Below are 22,143 nucleotides of genomic sequence, written 5' to 3'. Positions count from 1 at the left end.
AACAGTAGAGATGGGTTGGCTGAAGGGAGAAAGGGAGAGAGATATTACACTCAGTTCACTGTATGTAACAGACAGTCACAAATCAAGTCCTAGAGCATGGCAAGTCTAGTCTTCCACTCATATTTCTCATGACCCCTCACATGTGAATATAAAGCACAATTTCCACTATTTCTTCTTTGAAAAAAAAAAAAAGTTAAAGTTCCTGAGAATCTCTGTTCCTAAAATTTATAGGACAGAGATTTATGAATTGTAAAGCACCATACGAGTGTCAGATAATAGAACTAATTTGTTTTTTCTTTATACTTCTATATGAATCCTTATTTTACTTTGCATTTAATTTGTTGAAGATAGAGAAGTTACCCAAGACTGAAGAAACTAACACGGGAAAAAATGAGTAGAGTGAGAAGGCCTTAAGGGAAAACAAACAGTAAAATGAAAATAAAGGTAAGAGAATGGGTATTCTCATCTGTTCCTATTGTTTAATCTACCACGGATAATTGCTGACCCCCAAACTGCCAATTTTTGTTGTTGCTGTTGTAACCGTTCCCAGATTAACTCCTGTCTGCCTGTCGTCTTTGCTCTTTCCATATTTAGTGAGTTGTACTGTGTGTCAGATACTGTGCTTATCACTGGACAATGGGAAGACAACGGATGGAGTAAAATGAGCAGATTTGTAAAAATAAATAAATAAATTTGCTGGAATCAAGACTGGAGATGCATGGAGACTACTGGGAGTGAGTGAGTTAGGAGACTACCAGCAAACTGTTCTAGTAAAGCGAAATAAGAGTCTGGATTAGAGTGGTAGAATCCCCAGTAAAGAGAAGCAGAGTTACGAGAGCTGTTGAGGAGGTAGACTAAAGAGGAGTTGGCAATGGATCCCAATGTTGGGACCTAGTGGGGATGAGGGAGATGAAGGGGGAAAAGTATGAAGGCCATATTTCTGTCTTCTCATTTACTGACACAGGATAAAAGGGAGAAGATGACTAGGGATGAGGGATGATAGTGGGGAGATGACTAATTGAGTGCTGGATCTGTTGATTTTAAGATGTCTAAAGTACACCCAAGTGGGTATAAATGTCTGAACTCACGTCTGGACTGGAGATACAGATTTGGAACATATCAACATGCAGATGGGAACTCAAGCCATGGGAGTAGATGAGATGATCCAGGGAGACAGAATAACAGAGGGCCTAGGATAAACAGAATCGATGCTCTCCCTTCTGAATCCTGCCTCATATTCTATATTCTCCATTTTGGCAGCAGCATTTTCTCCTCAGACTAGATATGCTGAAGTCAACTTCAGCCTAACAATTGCAGCCTTCCTCATTCGCTTCACCTAGAAAAGGAAAAGCTTCTAGAGTATCTGTTCTTTTTATTTATATAAGAAAGTCAGGACATACAGCCAGGTGTTAGCTGTTTATAAGTGTATTACCCTGTTAGATAAACCTCATGCGTTTCGTCAGGTCTGTTTTCCCTAATGATAACAATTACCATTTACTGAGGGGCTATAACATGTCAGGCACTGTGCTAAGTAGTTTATATTTAATTTTTACAATACTCCTGTATGAGAACACTGTTCACCACATCAAAATCCTGAATCCCACCTCCTATTCCAGCCACTGACATAGTGTCCAGTTTCATGCACGTTTTAACAGACTTCACACAGGTGCCAATTAGAAGGTGTCTTGCCCTGGCCCACCGTGAATACCTCTCACTGCTGCCCTGCGGCTCTCTCACCTCACAGCTGGGGCCCACAGGAACTCTCTCTGCACTCAGGCTTGTTCAGCCTGGAGTGTGGAGGATCTAAGGCCTATGGAGTCACCTTTGACCAATGGAGTACAGGAGCTTATGGATAGCTGCCCCCTCCTCCTTTTGTCTCTGTCCGTCTGCGAACAGTTCTGGGTCTCATTTCATAACACTTCTCAAAAGCACCTGGCAGGATTGAGCACCAGCTGCCTGGAAGGGTGGACAGCTGGATAACTCATCCTTCTGCTGGCTTTCTCTTTTCCCGTTTCACACTCCCAGGCCTGCGTTCCTGCTCCCTGGGATCACGTGCACAAATAAGCTATAAGCACAACAGCTTTTGTCTCAGGCTGTGCCTCCAGGGGGACCCAGGCTGAGACCTCTCTAAAATTGGCATTTTAGCATTTGTTTTTTAGATGACTAAAAGTTCAGAGAGATTATCTAACTTGCCCAAGGATTCAAACACATCCTCCTGGGCCGGCCCCGTGGCTTAGCGGTTAAGTGCGCGCGCTTTGCTGCTGTCGGCCCGGGTTCGGATCCTGGGCGCACACCGATGCACAGCTTGTCCGGCAGTGCTGAGGCCGCGTCCCACATACAGCAACTAGAAGAATGTACAGCTATGACATACAACTATCTACTGGGGCTTTGGGGGCAAAATATATAAATAAATAAAAAATTAAAAAAAAAAAGTCAACTCAGTTCTAAAAAAAAACAAAAACAAATACATCCTCCTCACCACATCACGCTGGCTCATGACACTACAGCACTTTGCACACAGTATCCACTCACTGACCTAGTTAGAAGCTGCACTAGAAATGCGATTAGGTGCATACAACACAAACATGTTTAAAACTTCAAACCCACATTACATTTTTAGACAATGCAGAAAGGACTGTTTCACAGTAGAGAAAATTCTTGGCTTGTGAGATAGATGAATGCAAATTATGTGTTTGCCTTTACTTACATTCTAAAACTGCAGATCTACGAATCAATAAAAGGGTGACAAATGCCCCAAGTTTCTTGTTTACAAAAAATATTCATGGATATCTACGTATTCTATATCCTGTTGCTTTATACTCTTTCAGACACAAGGCAATGTTGCCTCTTTATTTGAGACCCTGTCAAAAGGACCCATTTAGACCACTTCTGCTGCAGAATTTTATTCCCACATTAATGTCATTGAGCAGTAACGGCCTAGCATGCCCTCCCTACATTTTCATCTTATCCTGCAGTTGTTGGTCCATCCTATGAGTGGCATTAGGATGCCAGTGCAGAAGTCAGACCAATATTCTAGAAATATAAAGCCTTAGAAATCAACAGAAAATAAAGTCTCTGTAAGAAAAACAATTCCTGCCACTCCAGTATTCCTTTTTACTAACTCTAACAACCGTCCTTGATTTTGCTTCTCATCCCATATATATTGCTCTGGGCTCAAATCTCTTAACTACTCTTTGTAACCCAAGTCAAGCCCATTTAATTCTTTACTTCACAATTTCTCTCCAAATCATCACTATTGTCTTCTATCAATCAGAGGTTATTTTACCTTCGCATTCTCTGTAATCACATTTGGTGACACAGATATTCAAGCCAATGAATCATTTGACCTTTTGACCCCATTTCTTTGACCTCCTTGACTCTACTGATTGTCTCTTTTCACATCAACAATAGACACTCCCTTCTTTGTCCCACAGCTTCTAAGTGCCATGAGGCATAGTATCTTTGCTACTCCCTGATCCACTTTTGGGACAAAGCAAGATCTTGAACTCCTACCTGTCCTTAATAGCATCCCCTGTGAAAACAGCTAAAACCTGTAGAGCATTTATATGTGCCAGGGACTGTTCCAAGCACTTTACATTTATTTATACTCCTTAATCCTTATGGAAAACTCTATGAGACAGGTACTGTCATTATTCCATTATACAGAGAAGGAAACACAGGGAGGGAGGTTACAGGACTTGCCCAAGGTCACATGGTGAGAGGAGTCAGGATTCGCATTTGCACCCAGGCATCTGGCATCTGAGTTGGCCCTTAACCACCATAACCATCGTAGCCACTGCACTGCGTGGTGGTCTAAGGACCAACTGAACTTGTACATATAAAGTGCTAAAAAGGGTTCCAATGCCACATGATGAGGGCTATATTAAGCATTAGCTTCTATTATTATTATTATTATTAGCTACTGACATTAGGACTAATTGAACTTGCACTTTATTCACATTCAGATCTCCAGTCTCTCAAGCCCTCCAACCTTACCAGGGATGATCTCATTCCTGGCTAAAATAGACTCTACCCGGTTTGAACTTCACAAAGTGTGATTTCTGAGCTGTCTTTACTGCCCTTTTAAGTCTCTCAGAGCCTGCTGACCCTCTATTACCACCATGCCAGTCCACAACTCCAGCTCACTCCTGCTCCTCTGTCACAGAGCAGAGAAGACCACGGCACAGAACCAGTTCTCCCGGGACAAATATATGTGGTCCCATTGTGGTTACCAGGAAATTCTTTTATTCTGATTTGACTGAGTCTCTAATTTTGAAAAAAACGTTCATCATTTTACCTCTTCTAACTGCTATCCTATTTATTATTTTCTCCTCATTGCCAAACTCTTATACCCTGCATGCTTCTCCCCCCTCCCCCCGAGCACACACACACACACATGCCCCCCAGTTCTCTCACGGTCATCAATGGCACTGTCATTGTCCCAAGGTCTTGGACTGGGAGTCATGATGTTTCCCCTTCCTTCATGCATATAACTAACTGTTCAATATTACATTACAAAAAAAGTTTCTCTTTCCTTCAGCCTCTTTCTCTCTCTCCAGCCAATATGTGATTTTCACCATATACCTGGCTTGCTGTAACAGCTTTATAGCTAAACTCTGTGGTTCCAATTATTACTCATTTACCTTCTACCTTATTTTCAGACTTTCTTCCTAAACAATGTCTTTATTACCCACTGCAGTGGCTCCTTGTGTTTTCACTATATCAAATCTAAAATGCACTTAGTTGTGTAGCTCTCCCTCGAAAGGGAGAGCTCCCTCGAACTTCTATTTGTTCATCCTCTCCCTTTTCATTCCTAGTCAGTGAGCCTTCTCACTCTAGGCAGGCTAGCCATCATCACTGTTCCATGAGAATGCTCACCTAATGGTGCTTCTGGAATATCTTCATCCTTTCTCCTCTCCAAATCCTAACCCTTTTTAAGATCCAGTTTAAGTCTCATTCCTCCATTAACAGTGGAGATGGACTCCATTGGTCTTGGCCAGTCTCCTTCTCTGCTGAACACTTACAGCTCATGTTATTAAACAACTCAGGACTTACTAGATACTTTCTTGCATTGATCACCATTGTTTCACGAGACTATGAAAATTCCTTGATAACAGGAACCACATTTTATACTTTTATAGTTCTCTTTCTGCCTAGCAAAGTGCCAGACCCTAGTAATTAATCATTATCCATCTGCCTAAAATGTAGGATAATTTCACTATATCATTTTATCAAACACCAAATCTGGATCTAACCAAATAAATGCATCTATGACAGTCTTCTTATATTGACTGCAGGCCTACCGCAGAAAATTTCTCTACATAAGCCAAGTATTACAATGGCGCTTTCTCTAGCAGATGTCTGTTCTCCAGCCATTTTGTTCCTATTCCGGTGTATTTTTAAAACAATACTTCAATATCTATCTGAAATCACTCTTTCCTTTATCCACCCATGGGGAGAAGGAAGCACAACAGTGAACTCTTCCCCCAAATATTTCACTGGCATATTTGCAGTACTCCTCATAATGGCAGCCTTCCTAATCAAGGAAGTAATCAAAGAATCAAATAATGACTCAAAACACAGCTTCCTTAAAAGGAATATCTTACCTTCAAATTAATTTTCTGAAAAGATGTTCAAGAAGAACAAATGACAGGAGAAGTTCAGTTTCTAACTTTGCTACCACATGAGGGCTTTTGTCTTTTTGATGTATTACTTTTATTTCTGTGCCTTCTTTTATTGTTTTGGTCGTCTTCATACAATGTTTGAATATCTGATGAGGTCTGGACACAGTACACCTTTTTTAGAAATTACTTCTTTATATGGGAATGTTTTGGTACTATTATTCTTCCCAGAGTCCCGGTTAAGAAAATCCTACTTGAAGTATCATTCATTTACCACAAAAACAGGAAAAAAAAGAAACATCACTGGAAAATTCTTGGTTTCTTCTACTCAAACCACAGGGATGTAGGAAGAAATAAAAGTCTCTGAAACTCCTTTAATTTTTTTTAAGTTATTATTACTTGGTGGAAGTCTGCTTTGTGGTGTGTGTGAAAGCAAGATTCTGCAGTCTGACTTTTTCCCAGGACTTTTTTTTTTAAAGAGAAGATGACGTATCTCCAGATGTTTTTCCGGGTAATTATTTTTAAATAAACAAAGGAAAAAATAGCTGAGTGTTTTTTTCACTCTAAAGCAGGGCAATATGGCATCTCAGAGCAATCTGCACACTAATAACGCCTATATACTAATAATATCATGTTCAGTGCCAAGGCAGGGAGGGGATGGAGCACCCCTGACTCTGATCAGTGTCTGTGCTTGACTCTGCGCTATACATCTTTTCATGTCGTTGATCCCTTTCCTAATAACTCCTGTGTCGATGTGAGGCTCAGGATCACAAGCACATGACAAAGCACAGAGGACAAAGGACATGTCACCCAATCAGTTCTCCAAAACGTTAGGTTTTAAAGAGGAAATAGCCAGTCACTGACACTCAGGCAAGAGCCTGCTATCTTTTCCCATCAGAGGTCAGCAGAGGACACAGTTGCTACATCACTACAATTCTTCTTACATGAAGTTTTCCATTTATTTAGATAAAGGGAATGTGATTAGAGAGCTTCCTGAAATTCCCTCAAGATATCAGACATCCGGAATTTTCTTAAGAGATCTATCCATTAGTTTAGTCACTTATGTACTTAAAAAATGCTCAGTAGTAAGAGACTTTTGCCATTAAAACGTAAGCTTTTCAACTAAGTTGCTGCAAGAAAATAAAAATGTCACAGCGGCTCGAAAATGATGAAAGTGATGTCACCTTTATCATCTCATTTGTCATTGCAAACATCACTTAAGTATGATCCGTAAGGGAGCCTGAAACACTTGTCTGAAGAGTTAGTATCTTACCCTCAAAATCGGCCAAAAAAGCAGGCTTCTGATGATGATAGGACTATCAGAAGCATCTGCTGCTGAGATTTATTTAACACTTATGTACCAGATATAGCAGGCATGCTACCTGGTATTGATGTGTGTTCTCTGTTAAAGCTTACAGCAACCCTATGAGGTAGGTATGCTATGATCTCCGTTTTACAAATGAGGACATTGAGGTATAGAGAGATGAGCTCCTTGCCCAAGGTCACACAGGAACTGTGTGGCAGTGGTAGGATCTGAATCCAGGTCTGACTGCAGAGCCCAGGCTCCCCACACTGCTCCCTGCCTTCACCAGACCAGAGCCGCCTTCTACTGAGCACTGACTAGGTACCTAGGATCGACCTGAGCACTTTTCAAACATTATCTTTTCTATTCCAGGATGAAATTCTACCTTTTCTGAACTAGTCTTAATAGTTTTCTAATGAAGCTCTTAAGCTGGTGTACATAAACTAAAGCAAAACTCTTGGTAATTATCTAATGAAATAAGATGCTCAAAATAAATATTTTTTCAACTTCAGACCAGAAACAGTACCAACACAATACTGGATTTGCATTATTTTTTCCATTTCCCTTAAGTAAAACCAGAGTATGTTATGGGAACTTGACCAATTGAAATTTTGTACCATCAAATTTTGCTGTGGCTTTTACTTTAAAAAAGACAGCCCTACAGTTTAAAAGCAACATTTTCCTCTCTGGCTGGGGAAAACGCCTTACCGCTGTATGTACGAGTTATTCACACCACGGTGATCCAGATCGTGGCTCAGTGCAGCAATCAGCAATGCAAGTGTCTCCAGGTCAGTCAGCTTGTTCTGCACCACCGAGGGCATTGGAGGAAAGAAAGAGAAAGGACAATGTGGTGAAGTGCATTATACTACCTCTTTTCACTAATCAGGTATTTTCTTTCTCACTGCGTTACATATGTGCTTCTTTATAGTCACAACGGACTCATGCTAGAATCCTGTTCTGCAGGAAATCAATTGTACTTTGTCTTTAGAATGGGATTATGTCAAATGTCACTTAGCAATAGAAAAAGTTGAAATGCCTCAAACAATAATCTGTCCACCTGTAGTATTTACCATTAATTCTTAATTATTTACATATATGTGAAATAATCGAAATAAACTTTAAACAACTGTTTTCTCTCTGCTTTTTAGCTCACTGCAGATTCTGCTGCCTTCACTCTGCTGTCAGTTGCTGTGTCCTTAAGGGACAGAGACAATGTGAATATTAAGCAAAACAACAGAAAAAAGGAGGATTAGGAATGAAAATTTGGCTTCAAAAAATTACACAATATATTCCAAAGCCAAATATACGTTATTTTTTAATATCTGCCATTTGTATTATCTATTCTACTGTTCTCCTTCATTAGTAAGAAAACACAAGTTGACATTATTATCAGCTCTGTTCTGCTGGAACTCTCTACACTCTAAACAGTATGTTTACAACACACCCAAAAATCTTCATTTTGTTATTCTTCACAAAAAGCAAGGAGAGTCTTCAGTGGTATAATCCTTATAACCTTTCCATACCCCAAAATAAGTTTACCCTATTTCTTATGAATATTTGCTATGGCAGGAAAATACTACTATGGTATTTCATATGGCTTCTTGGACAACAATCACTTCTCTTAGCTCTAGCCAGTTAAAGTGTGCACCCTATGAAAGTAGAGACAGACAATAACATTTTTGAAATTTATTACAAAGAAAAGAGCATGGAAGCTCTGAATTAAAAAGTTATATGATGGATGCCTGGAATCACTTACCTAGAATAACTAGTCGATTCCCACTGAAGTTAGAATCTAAGGACAGAGATATGGATAAAATTTGGCCTGGAAAGGAACGAATTACTTGAACGTTTTCTGCATTGAACTTCCTTATAAACAGTCTCGGTCAATGTCTATGAAACCAAAACGCTTTCCATGAAATCGTACTTATAAAATTAACTGAGTGCTCCTGAGAGAATGCAATAGAGAACCATGGACTTATCTGTGAAGCCAAGTTCAGGACTCAAGTGGCTTTTGAGGAATTCTACTGTAGAGCAGGTTGAATGTGAACATGAGAAATCTGATACTTTTTCTTATACTGTAGAGTTTTCTTCTGAAGGAAGTATTTATTTGCCCAAAGACTATTAAGTTTAACATGAAGTTATTTTAAAAGATTTTTAAAAATATGCCATATATATTATATATGAAAGAAAATTAGTAACTAAGTATTTTGCTTAGTAACTAAGTCTTCTTTAAATAACAAAATAATTTATTTTTTAAGTGGCAATAAATATCATTCTCAATCATCATTAGTACACATTTAAAAAACATGAAAGAACAAGCTATAAATTTTACCACTAAAGCAACGAAATGTCTTAAATATATAAATGGCTCTAAAAAGTACCTGAATTTTGCCTGCTTTTAGAGCAGCAAACATGCATTGGGCTGTATTAAAGGCGTGTCTCCAGTTATGATAGGCAACATTCTTCCGGTAATTCTTCTTAACACTCAAAATCCATCTGCAAAGAACCTTTGGGAGATAAAGCATAAGGAGGAATAATAATTGCTAACATTTATCCCACATTTCCTATGTTCCAGGCACTATAAGATCGTTTACATCCAACTCTCACGACTCTGAGGGAGGCACTACTATCTGGATCATTTTACAGGTGAGGAAACTGACAGGTAATTTGCCCAAGGTCATGTTGCTCATTAAGGGTGAGGCCGAAATTCAAACCTGAGCAGTCTGACTCCAGAGCCCACCACGTTAACCACCACGCTAACTAAATTAGATGTAAAATGCAAGACAGCTCTAAGAAAGGTATTTTTGGCATGGGTAGGGCACTGACTGGCTTTTTAAAAGGTATTATGTCCATGTGTCATCAATCAGGAGAGTCCAGATAGTCAGATACCTATGAATTCACTTTTAGAGAGCCATGCAAGCAGCCACTCTCAGGCTCCCATGTTCTATGTCTGTGAAGGTATTCAGTGCAAGGCTCTGGGGGTCAACTGGGGGCAGGTATACAGCACATGTCCAAGGACCAACTGGAGCTTCAAGTTCTAATACAATCATTAGATCTTTGCCCCTTTCATTTTTTAGGAAGATTGGCCCTGAGCTAACATCTATTGCTAATCTTCCTCTTTTTCTTTTTTTTTCTCCCCAAAGCCCCAGTACATAGTTGTATATCTTAGTTGTAGGTCCTTCTAGTTCTTCTATGTGGGACACCACCTCAGCACGGCTTGATGAGCGGTGAGTAGGTCCGCGCCCAGGATCCAAACCGGCGAACCCCAGGTTGCCGAAGTGGGACTCACGAACTTAGCCGCTATGCCACCGGGCCAGCCCCTCTTTGTCGCTTTTAAACTGTGCTTCAATATTCAGGCAGAGTTACTGCTTAGTTACCAGAAGTAATTTTTTAAAAATAACATATGCAAAATAAAGCCCTAGGGTACATATGAAAAAAATATATTTTAAAAGATGGGGGGAGGGCCGGCTCAGTGGCATAGTGGTTAAGTGCACGCACTCCGCTGCTGGCGGCCCGGGTTTGGATCCCCAGTGTGCACCGAGGCACTGCTTGTCAAGCAATGCTGTGGCGGCATCCCATATAAAGTGGAGGAAGATGGGCACAGATGTTAGCCCAGGGCCAGTCTTCCTCAGCAAAAAGAGGAGGATTGGCATGGATGTTAGCTCAGGGCTGATCTTCCTCACCAAAAAAAAAAAAACAAAACACAACAGATGGGGGAAAAAAGGGATAGACTGATCGGAAAATCTCATAAGCTGGGTTTAATTCAACTTCTAAGTGGTGATTCAGTAAAATCCCCAGGGACTCATGGGCTCTAAGCATGGTTATTTTGTGTTTCTGTTAGCATCAGAGCCTGCCTCTCTTCAATTCTGAATGATTTACTATACATTTGGGGATCAGTAAAAATAAATACACGCTTCTCCCGACGTATATCCCCGGAGATATTTCCAACACAAAGGACGCTGCCCTGGGGAATGAAAAAAGTACCAGGGAAAAGAATGTTGCTTTAACAATATTCCACACAGTATGATTGGCTGCAGAAGAAGGCCAAAAACAAGGTTTCTTCATTGTTGGTAGCAATTGCTTACAGAGGATTTGGTAGAAAATTAGTGCTTTCATATCTTCCCTTTTCTTTTCGGGTCTTTTTGTTCCTGTTTCATCACACAGTTCACAGGCAATTCTGATAACAAAGAGCCCCAAAGTCCCCTAGCTCCTTCACCTCCAAGTCACCATATTTTGCAGAGGATTTCAGTGTGCCTAAGACTGATGTGTTAACCCCAAGTACCCTGCAGCTTCCTTCACCATGACATTGCTGAACAAAGTTGTCCAGGAAGGCGATAGATTCATCCTATCAGGAGAATTTTAGGTAAAAGCCATAAACTTTCTTTGATATGCTTAAAAACTATACAGTAAAGTGTGGTAGAAAATTACTGGTGATTAATTAAAGAATCAAGTAAAATAAGCGGAAAACCCAGAAATTTAACCTATGGACATATCTCTTTACTAATCATAAATCTGTAGATATAGTTAAATATGCACATATATCATTTAATGTGAAATAATGACCAAAATGACTCTATGAAACATAATTACTGATGGACTATTCTATTAAGCTTCTTTTAAGATGGGCCTGATAGAATTGGGTAACACAGTGGATATAGTAGTTAGCAACTAGATTTAAGTACAGTTTTGGATTCTATTATCAGAATGTTCTTAACAGCATTTAGGAAAATAATGGTCAGATCTGCTAAGTGCTTGGTGGACATGCCTGCCATGTTAAAATTTGCAATAGTCTTTTTTGTACAGGACTATTGAATAATTATGTGCAGTTCGGATGATTCTAGGGAGCATGCTCAATACACTGAATCAGTCTCCAGCAATTACAAAAGCTTCCTAAGTCCTGAGTGGCATACTCAAGATGCTATGAGAGAAAGGGAAGAAACAGAAAAGACAGCTCAGCTCCTGCCTTCAAGAATCTCAATCAGTAGTAAAAATAACAAAAGTGCACATAAAAAGGAACTAAATCTATCAACATAAAATTGAGAACACAAATTTATGAACTGTGTCAACAGCATTCCAAATGGCATGAAGTCAATCCTAGGGTTCTCCCAGGATCAGAGATTTTTGAGTCAGGCTCTGAGGAAGAGAAAAGTATGTTGTGGCATAAAATGGAGCAGACCTGGAAGTGGAGCAGCCCATTCAGGGGAGGAATGACGTGTAAAAGACAGAAGGTAGAAATAAGCACAGAACATGCAGATTTGTTTGAGGAGAGTCAAGAATCTGTTTCAGAGATCAGCAAGAGCAACGGTTGCAATGGTTATAGGAAGCCAAGCAGAGACGTGAAGATCTGGAAATGTTCTGTCAGGGCAGCTTCATGATGCTACCAGCCTCTCTAGCAATAACATTTTAATTTTATCATCCTAAACTTAAAGGGACAATAATATCTGAAATAAACAAAAGAGTCATTAAGGCAGGAAGGCCGAGAAGAAGGACTGCAATGTTCAAGTTGATGTTGGCCGGAATTAGAATAGTAGTTATTCAAACAGAAAAGGAAAGAAGAAGAATGAGACAGTGAGGAGAAATATCTGCCTAATGGAAAAAATTCAAGAAAAGGTGAGAATAAACATTGCTAAGGAAATTTTAAGTGACTATCTTCATATCCAACACTCAAATGCTATCTAAAAATAAAAGTTTTTAAGAAATAAATCAACTTATAAGAATTTCATAAATAGGTACAAGGACTACATTTCTTTGTTCTGGCCAGGCCCTTTCAACAGAATCATTACTAGTTTAAAGTATGGGTGATCTCAGGAATAGAAACGGATTAGAGATGCTATCTTAGTTTATAAGGTCCTATAACTAGCAAGAAACAGAACTGAGATTCACATTTAGAAGTTCCAGCTCTAAATGAGGTCTTCATTCCATTAATAGAAAAGGCTTTTAAAAATGGGCCCTACAACCTACAATAGAGAAATTTGATGGGGTGATATAACTATAGTCAAATTTGGCCTAAGGAAGGGATAACTGACATGCACTCCACACCTGTGTTAAGCAAAATATCATCCAAGTATACACACATACACATGCATACAAATACATACTCACATAGATGCATGCGTAATTCTCACAAGATGCCCACAGGGCAAGTCACAGCATTACCCCCAATTAACAGATTACCAAACTGAGAATGAGGGATTAATTGCCCAAGGAAAGAAGAGCTAATCACTAGTAGAGCTATATCTCAAAATCCATGAGCTTTCTACTCTATCATGCTGTCTCAATTTCTTCATTTGTAAAACAGGGACAATAATAACCAATAACCTTTCTTGAGAGCTTCTTGAAACAATTAAATGACTAATATCCCTTAATCAACACACTCTAATAGGAGTGAAGTCTTATTAGAGAAGAGTCCACAGACAGTTGTTCTTTGTTTTCACCCAAGAGTAATATTAACTTTGGTTAAATTCAAGAAAGAACTAGATTTGGGCCCCACTTATACCATAAATGGCACTGTATTGACCGTAGCTATATTAGCCCTTAGCTTTCACTCCTAACTGTGAGCTTTTGAGCGCAGGGACAACTCATCACTGGAATGTGTACCTAGCACAGTGCTGAGAACACTGTGTATATTCATAAATTTTTATTTTATGAATTAATGGATTGCTAAATAGTGGAAGCCTTCAAGGTATTTAAATTTCCAGAGAGGAGATCTGTACAAAGAGACTAGACATTCAACTGACCAGAAAAAAATAAGTTTAAAGGCAAATTACTGATTTTTTTTCAAACAGTGCTTTCTATTCTCCCTTATTCTTTGATGCTTTACACATAGCCATTATGAAACACACTAGAATTCCCTTGATATCTCCAGACTGGTATTAGAAGGCTTTGATTTAAGTCTTGCTATTTTCCGGGAGGCGAATAAGGCAATGAACAGAGGTTAAAATCAGTTTCCATCTTCACCCCATGTGGGTGACCCTGTTCAGACCAAGAGCTTGGCCTCACATCAAGCCACCTTTACGCCCTCATTTCCAAAGGAGTTCACTCCTTTGGTCCTTCCCTGTACTGTGTTATTATGACCTCTGCAATCAGACCATGTTACTTCCCTGCTTAAAATTCCTCAGTGACTCACCATTGTTTTCAGGATAAAATCCAAATTCCTCTGAATAGCTTACGAGGTTATATGTGATTTGCTTCCTACCTTCCTCTCCAGTTGCCACTCTCGCCCCCACCCCCAATCTTTCTGTCATCATGCCTTTGCACATCCCGCTCACTTTTGGGAACATACTCCCCTACTCTTCAACCTGGTGCTTGATACATGGGAGGAACCCAATAAATGTCTTTTTAATGGTTGAAAATTTTCCTTTAAAAATCTCAGTATGCATTAGGTGACAGTATATTAATCACTAAAGCTTAAAAATCCCTATTCCATACTAGCATACAAAACTAATTCTCTCTCTCTCTCTCACACACACACACACACACACACACACACACACACACTTTTCCAAAGGACATCACTGCATTCCTACCTCATGTTTCATCTGGAAGTTCTGCACCAGGTTGAGGTCAGTGAACATCCGAATCGTGCACAGTGCCGTTTCCAAGTCAGACAGCTCAAAGTCACTGAAGCTGAAGTCAGTAATTTTAAGGGTCTGGGCAGATGGTACCACAGCAGCCTTAGGTCAGGGGAGAAAAAAATAAAATAAAGCTGTTAATTAAAGCAGCAGTGATTCCCTAAGTTTTCTCGCTTTGCTATAGAGAAACAGCACATTATGCTTGTTTTTCCTTTTTAATGTAATACACTAGAAATTTTCTAATATAGGAGTTACCCCCATTTTTTTTTTAAACTGAGCCACACGGGGATAACTAATATGGTTCCAGGTAGATAAGTAGAGAGAGGGTAGTTGCCCTGAGATTGTACCTAGAACAGTAAGCAGAACTAAGGACTCCAGTGATCTGGCCCCTGTATACCTCCCCAGTCTTATTCATTCAACAGATATTTACTGAGTAATTATTCTGGACCAGTCCCAGTACTATGGGCTAGGAAGCAAGTGGTGAGCAGGATGATGCTGCTCTAAGGATTTTACATTTAATTCTCAGGACAACCTTATGAAGTGGATATTCTAGTTCCATTTTTCAGGTACAGAAACTTAAGCACAAAGAGGTTAATTTCCTTACCCATGGTAGCTCAGCTAGTTAAGGAATGGAGCCTGGCTTCCAATCCAGGCCGACTCTCCTGGTCTAGATTTGACACAAGCTATGCTAGAGACTAGCAGAACGTGCTTCATGCACGCCTCAATCGTAGAATCACCTCATGTGCCTATGAAAATAAGCAGTGATTCAGTAGGTCTGGGATGGGTCTTTGGAAGCTGTTTTTGTTTTTTGGAGGGGGATCTGTTTTTTATTAACATCCTCGGCTTTCATTTGATAATCATTTAATTGTAGTAAGCACTTGCACTTTCTTGAAATATACCTTGCTCTTTTTCATCAACATTCCTTTGTACCTCCTGCTTCTCCTGTAAAGCACCTACTCTCTTTAACCGATGGACTCCTTTAAGGCACAGTTTCCATCCAAAGAAGGGTTAAATGCCCTTTAGAGCTGACCCCACCCTGGGGATACCTGTTTAATTACATGAAATGCACTATAATGTAATTTCCCTGTTTGTCTCCTAACTACACTGGGATCTACAGGTGGGGCTATGTCTTTCCTTATCTTGGTATCCATTGTGACTACTGATGAATAGAGTTTTGATATTTGTTACTATGAATATTTACTAAATAAATGGGAGGAAACAAGTCTCATTCCCTTCAGTTAATTTGAGTCAGTAAGTTCCAGTTTTAAGGTCCCAAAACCTAGGAGGATGAAGCCTGTTAACCTGAGCTAGGAAACTAGCAGACCTGGCAAGTGTATTCCAATCTGTTTTGTTTGGTACTGAATGTTTTTAAAAGTCACCAAATGTGTTATATTGTTTAAGAACTGGGAGAATTTAACAAGGAAAAAAATGATTTCTGGCTTCTCCTGAAAAATCAGGCCACACTGAGCCCCAATTCCCACAAAGCAACACTGGCTACGGCCAAGGCACCCTGGCCCCTCAGAGGAGCAGAGCTGTCAAGCTTCTCTCCTAGATTTCCTGCCCGCCCCCGGGGGCATCAGAACTTGCAGGAACCCCCACTCCTCCACCCTGTTAACCCTTTACCCTGCCAGCACTTTAACTGCTTTAGCCAGATCAGGCTGAGATTCACTTGATAAAAAGAGGGTTTAACTTGGTGCGGGGCAGAGGAAAGAATAATTAAGGAATCTGAACCAGGCAGGTTGCTTCCCTTGAATGTTTTTTCCTCGACTCCCTCCAAACCCCTTAGGTTTCCTATGAGTATCTGCGATATCACTAGTCCGCTTTACCTACAACTTGCATGAAGTAAAATGGGCAAAATAATAAAATCTTATGGAACAATCTAGAGCTTTCCTCTACAATCTGAAGGCACTTGCACATTCCCCTGCTCATGTTGAACTTCACATTTTACTTACATATACCAGATGTATCTAAACTTTAAACGAATGTCACCTCTCTGTATACTCCAAACTAAGAATCTTTTCCCAAGTCCCAAATTCACAGGAAAATATGCATTGTGTTAAGTCAATTCCACAGGCTAATGCGTGGGCTGAATTATGGGAAAAGAGAAGGAATTAAAATATTTAGATAAAGGGCTTTGTTGTTTACATGAGCCTCCAACTTCAGAGAGGAGCAGTGGACTCAACTGGAACTCGGAAGTGTGGAGGTGGGAATCAGCCCACCTTTTAACTCAAAGCAGATAACAGCTGCTTCCCTTAAACATACTGCACTCGACAAGAGAACAGATGTTTTTTCCTTAGGGCATCATTATTCTTACAGCAGGGTTTTCTTTCCTTCCTTCCACAAAGGATATTCTCAACGCTACAGGATAAAGGCAGCCAACACAGCTTGTGCCTCTCTCCATTACACACTCTAATTCCCAACCTCTCTCTACTGAGAGAAAAGAACCTTTTCTTTGGCTTGTTCAGTCACGCCACACCACAACTCAACCCTCCTGAGCTGACCCCGTGGGGACATGCAAACATTTTCCTCCGGAACCTTGTGGTCAGTGATACAGATGTTCAGAATTCTTGGGACTGATTACTAACAAGTCATGAGGAAAGTCAGACGCCATTTAAAGCTCATTTAAAACTGCTTCATTGACCACTACAAGATAATTCAACTTTCTGTTTGCCTTGGAAGGCCTTGGGACAAAGGTGATTTAAGTAAAACATATTACCTATAATTCTTACCTGCCATTTTATAAAACAAAATATTCTACATTTTACTAATAGTAGGGAATAAAGTGTGTGGTTTTTCTGGCATAGGATATGTATATTCAAATCTGGATTTTCACAGCTTCTCCTTTTGTGATGGTTTGATTTGTTAGAATTTGCAAAGTGCGATTTCTGACTTTGTTTTTCTTCACGGGATAATATAACTTCTTGCATTGTGGTGTTAAAGACTAACAGAAATAACATACTTTAAAGATTCTGTAAAACAATAAGGTGCATTAAATGTGTATATGTATTATGCTATAATCCAATTGAAAACTCCTGGGACTATATACCACCTAACACATCCAATTCTGCCTATCCCTCCACATGCGGGCACAACGCCTGTGAATTCTCAGGCCACTGCATTTATTTAGTGCTTTAACTGAATGGGAGTTTTAATTTGTGTCAAATTAACCAAATATGGAATGCAAAAAAATACACAAAGCTCAGTGGATTAAAGATTCAATCTGACAAACAGCTCAGTACTATACTCTCATTTTTCTTCTGAGTTCTTTAATTGTATCTGCCATTCAAATAATAAAGAACTAGTTTGCCTCTAGTGACTCTTTAAAGGAAATTCTTCATTTAAGCCACCTTTTTATGAATCTTTTTTTAATGCCTTGGCTACTTTTCACCATTCTTGCAAAAATTAAAAAAAAAAAAAACCTCTGGAAGTGAAATTCACTAAGAGTGGAACTGAAAGTATCTTTGGGAGTAGGGCTGGATTGGGTTAAAGGAAGCAGTATTCAGAGTTATAAAAATATTTTAGTTTCTCAGTGATCATTAATCAAAACCAGTTGTTCTGAATACCACCTGACTGATAAGGAGTTAAATATTAAATTGATCACCAGCTGACAAATTCTACCACATCTGCATTTCAGCATTAGATAATGACCATGAAAAGAGAAACTTAAAAGCAAGGTGAAGCACATGGTAAAAAGGAATGTTTGCTATTAGGGTTCTAGTCACGACGTCCCACTGACTTTGTCACCCTGAACAAGGTATTCAACCTCTCTGCTTTTTTTCTCACCTGTAAAACGAGGAGGTTGGATTACATTGTCTCTAAGGGTTAATATTCTGAGTTTATGGTACATTTATCTCTGTGTCCACAGGACTCCAGGATCTCTTATTGCCTGCTCACTTTGGAACCAAATGCCACACTCTGAGAGGCATCTAAATCTTGCCAGTGACCTTCCTGTACAGGGCCCAAGCTCTGTCTCTGACTCTCTCAGTGTTCAAGGGAAATGGATGGGTGCACCTTAGCTGTTATGGTTATGCAGTGTTTCCATGCTTGATTACACACACACAGTTTCTACCTTTTAGCAGCTCTGGTAGCAAGTTACTTAAAATGGTCAATTCTAGATTATCCCCCTCAAGTAGACAACTGGTTGACATTTCTTCTTATAACACGTGGTGCTTTCTTCTTGCAGTAAGTTTTCTACTAACCTGTTCTACGTAGGCCAATTTAAAAATGAGTGTATACTTTCTTGAGTGCACATTATTGGAATGGTTTGGGTGCAAAGACTTGGTACATGACAGCAAACATAAAGATCTCGATGCTCTTACTACTAGATCTTGAGAACTGATTTTCCTCCCACTATTCCCACTACCAACAATAACTAATACTTAATGGGGGCGTATGTACCAGGAACTCTGGTCACTACAACTCTGTGAGGTAAATTCTTTTATTATCCTCTTTTTACAGATGAAGAAACTGAGGCACAGAGAAATCACATATTTGCCTGAGATCACACAGCTAGAATTTGAACCTAAATGTCTCCCTCTAGACCCATGTTTTTAACCATCATGCTTTCTCATGAAAATGAAAGTTGGCAATGAAAACGTGTCTTAGCGCCCCTTGACATGTCTGGCTCTATCACCAGTTAACAGGCAGTTTTATATATTTAATCAACTATTAAATTATTTCAAGCTTCATAATCATTTTAAAGAAAAAGAAAACAAAAATCTTGTTGAATGGATTGAAGGAGCTTGAGTTGTGTTATTTCATGCTAGATTATAGGCTTTCTAAAAGTCTGGATTTTCCAGAATCTACTAGGTCATTCAATCAATCCTTCAACAAAACAGGTAAACCAGGATCTTGTTAAGCAATCACTAAATGGTAGTTGTTATTATTATTATTACGACTCAAGAACTAACAGCCTGATGGAGACAACAGACACATAAATAATTGAAAATAGTTTTTTAAGTGCAATAACAAGTATGTTGGTAGTTTGCCCAAGTGATTCCTAACAACACAATGATAGAGAATGTTAAGTACACATTTGACTACTTTTTTTTAGTCACTTGTGATGGTTAATTTTATGTGTCAATTTGACTGGCTGTGGGGTGCCCAAATTAAACATTATTTCTGGGTGTGTCAGTGAGGGTGTTTCTGGATGAGATTAGCATTGGAATCAGTGGCCTCAGTAAAGTAGACTGCACTCCCCAGTGTGGGTGGGCATCATCCATTCCATTGGGGGCCTGAATAGAACAAAAGGCAGAGGAAAGAAATCTACCTCCCTGCTTGAGTTGGGACATCTCATCTCATGTGCTCAGGCCCTTGGACTGGGATTAAACCATCCGCTCTTCTGTTCTCAGGCCTTCAGACTCGGACTGAATTACACCACCAGCTTTCCTGGGTCTCTACCTTGCAGGTGGCAGATTGCTGGACTTCTCAGCTCCCATAATCATGTGAGCCAATTCCTCAAATAAATCTCCTTGGATATACATATCCTACTGGTTTTGTTTCTCTGGAGAACCCTGACTAATACAGTCACCTATTTTTCTAAAGTCAAAGAGAATCCTTCCTGAGCTTTATAAGTGCCTTACTTAAGATAAATGATACCCTGCTTTTCTTCAACTTTTTCTCATTATAAAGGCCATCAAGGTAACAAAAGGGACACACTGTTGTCCCTTTTATACAAGTGTAGAGGGTGCCTTTTTGTTTACTCAATTGAGAAATGATACTTTATAGGAAATAATACAGTTATAAAGTATATAGTCTCCCTGAAGCCCATAAGGCATGTGTTCATGGAAAATAATACACTTGGGTAAAGTAAATATAATGATTGTTTTAAAAATATTGAGTTTCTTATTTTTAGTGGATGCCTCATGACAAAGGTTCATATTTGGCCTGTGGCAAAGTCTCTGGTAAATTCAGAAGAAAATAAAGACATGTGGCTACATGGCTACGAAATTTGCTCAGTTGTATAATCTTCATACAAGAAAGGTCACACTGCTATCAAAAGCATTCTGCCTGCCTCAGTCTGAAGGATCAAATCCCCAGAGATAAAATAAAAATGAAATAAACAACTCCTACTAGCCAACTGTTAGGAAAAGGCTCCTTATTCAGAAAGTTATTTATTAAAATAAGTCTGAGAAGAAGGGCAGCTACTGAACTTGGTGTTCCATAAAATGTCAAATTCTTCCAATTAGCTTCAGTGCTTTCTAAAGGCATTCTGTTACAGTAATACTCCTTGAAGTTTATTCAATATAAATGTTAAGAGGAAAAGAGATTTTCCTCAATGATTCATCCTTTAAGGAAGTTATTTTCAGGGAAAAGTTAATAAGATATTTGATGAGTTTATTGGCAGTTATGAGGAGAGAGACCCTCGGTCAGGTGTTTGATCACTAGCCCCCATCCCCCGCCTACTGGGGCACTCTTCTGTGAAGAGCAGTTTGGTTCCAGGCTTTGAATAAAGCCACTGTGACAGCCATCACATTACACTTTACAGAAGACTAATGTCTCTCTTCCTCACTTTTTACAAGCACAGAAAAGGTGTTTTTAAAGGAAAAAACCCACACAATTAGTTTACAAAGCTGATAGAATTTCTCTCTCTCTAAGACTGAAGTGCATCCAACTACACATGAAAAAGAAATCTACTTGTACAAAGGGAGGTGAATATTCAACTCAGTATGTGGAACCAAATCTTATAGAGAATAAAGAAGTGAATAAGGCACAGCAGGACTGGATTAGTATATTTTCTTCAATAACTATACCAACATGTTTTATGATTTCTCCTTCTTTCTAACATTATATAAATGGGTTCCTTTAAATCTCAATAGGGAAGAAGCATAGACTTTAAAAAAACTTGGATAATGAACATAGTTTTCCAAACTATATAAAGAAAGTACATAATAATGTCAAGACTCTGATAAACTGGGACTAATACACACAGATCTGGTTAACATGAAGTTAGTATATAAGAAGCTCAAGAACAGTGCCACTATACTCTGGAGCTAAGATTAACATTGGACGTGATCCACTAGTAAAATCAAAGCAAAACAGATAAGATTAGCTTGTCAAATGAAAGCAGGCAGAATCAACAGTATCTATTAAGTCTTGCCAGTGTGGAAAAGATACAGCCCAGTTAATGTAATAGACATCTATAAAAATGAATGTTATCAACTGATGGTATAAAGAAGTCCAAAGGACTCAGATTGTTCCAGAGTATTTCTAGCACTGTTTGAGGAAGAGGGTGCCTTACTGGATGCCACAGGTTACCACATTCAGTGACACTGGTTATCGAGATCATAGGGTCAACTCTTCTTTGTTATTACTGCTCAAAATCTTCCATTTATAATTTGGCTATCCATATAGATTCTCCCAAAAAGTGAGGGGATGTGATGGTCATCTTGATAGAAGGAACTAGATCTATACTCTAACACTGACTTAGGCATCAGAGATTTGGGGCAGGTACCTGGCTCTGCTCTTACTGCTGTTACCTGCAGCAATGACACACATGCCTGATCAAGCGAGTTCTCGTGAAGTTTCTGGCTCTGAGAGGTTAAGGTCAAGATGAGGTACATTCTGTCCTAGGAAATCCTGCCCAAGAGGTCGGCATCTCCCTCTCTCACTATTTTGATACAGAAGACCCTTCAGGATCATGACAGGG

At 39.3% G+C, this 22,143-nt stretch overlaps 1 protein-coding gene and 1 long non-coding RNA gene across 4 annotated transcripts in view; one reads left to right on the top strand and one right to left on the bottom strand.

Annotated features, from left to right (window-relative positions):
• Positions 1-22,143, bottom strand: part of PDE5A (phosphodiesterase 5A) — a 132,438-nt gene that overhangs the window by 21,588 nt on the left and 88,707 nt on the right. For all 3 annotated transcript variants that reach the window (XM_004426537.3, XM_014784550.2, XM_004426538.3), the window contains exons 12-14: positions 14,451-14,597; positions 9,306-9,431; positions 7,633-7,727 (exon numbers count right to left, since the gene is read on the bottom strand). In XM_004426537.3, the coding sequence (XP_004426594.1) occupies positions 7,633-7,727; positions 9,306-9,431; positions 14,451-14,597 (368 nt within the window). The remainder of the gene's footprint in view (positions 1-7,632; positions 7,728-9,305; positions 9,432-14,450; positions 14,598-22,143) is intronic.
• LOC147915864 (uncharacterized) lies at positions 353-20,174 on the top strand. The gene is made up of 3 exons (XR_015553837.1): positions 353-444; positions 9,500-9,570; positions 19,847-20,174. It is a non-coding gene; the product is annotated as an uncharacterized LOC147915864 (long non-coding RNA).

The sequence above is a fragment of the Ceratotherium simum genome, chromosome 12 (assembly GCF_057802395.1).
Source record: "Ceratotherium simum simum isolate JZ-2026a chromosome 12, ASM5780239v1, whole genome shotgun sequence".
Lineage (NCBI taxonomy): Eukaryota > Metazoa > Chordata > Mammalia > Perissodactyla > Rhinocerotidae > Ceratotherium > Ceratotherium simum.
Note: the sequence above shows the minus strand (reverse complement) of the source record. Positions and strands in the feature narration are given on the sequence as shown.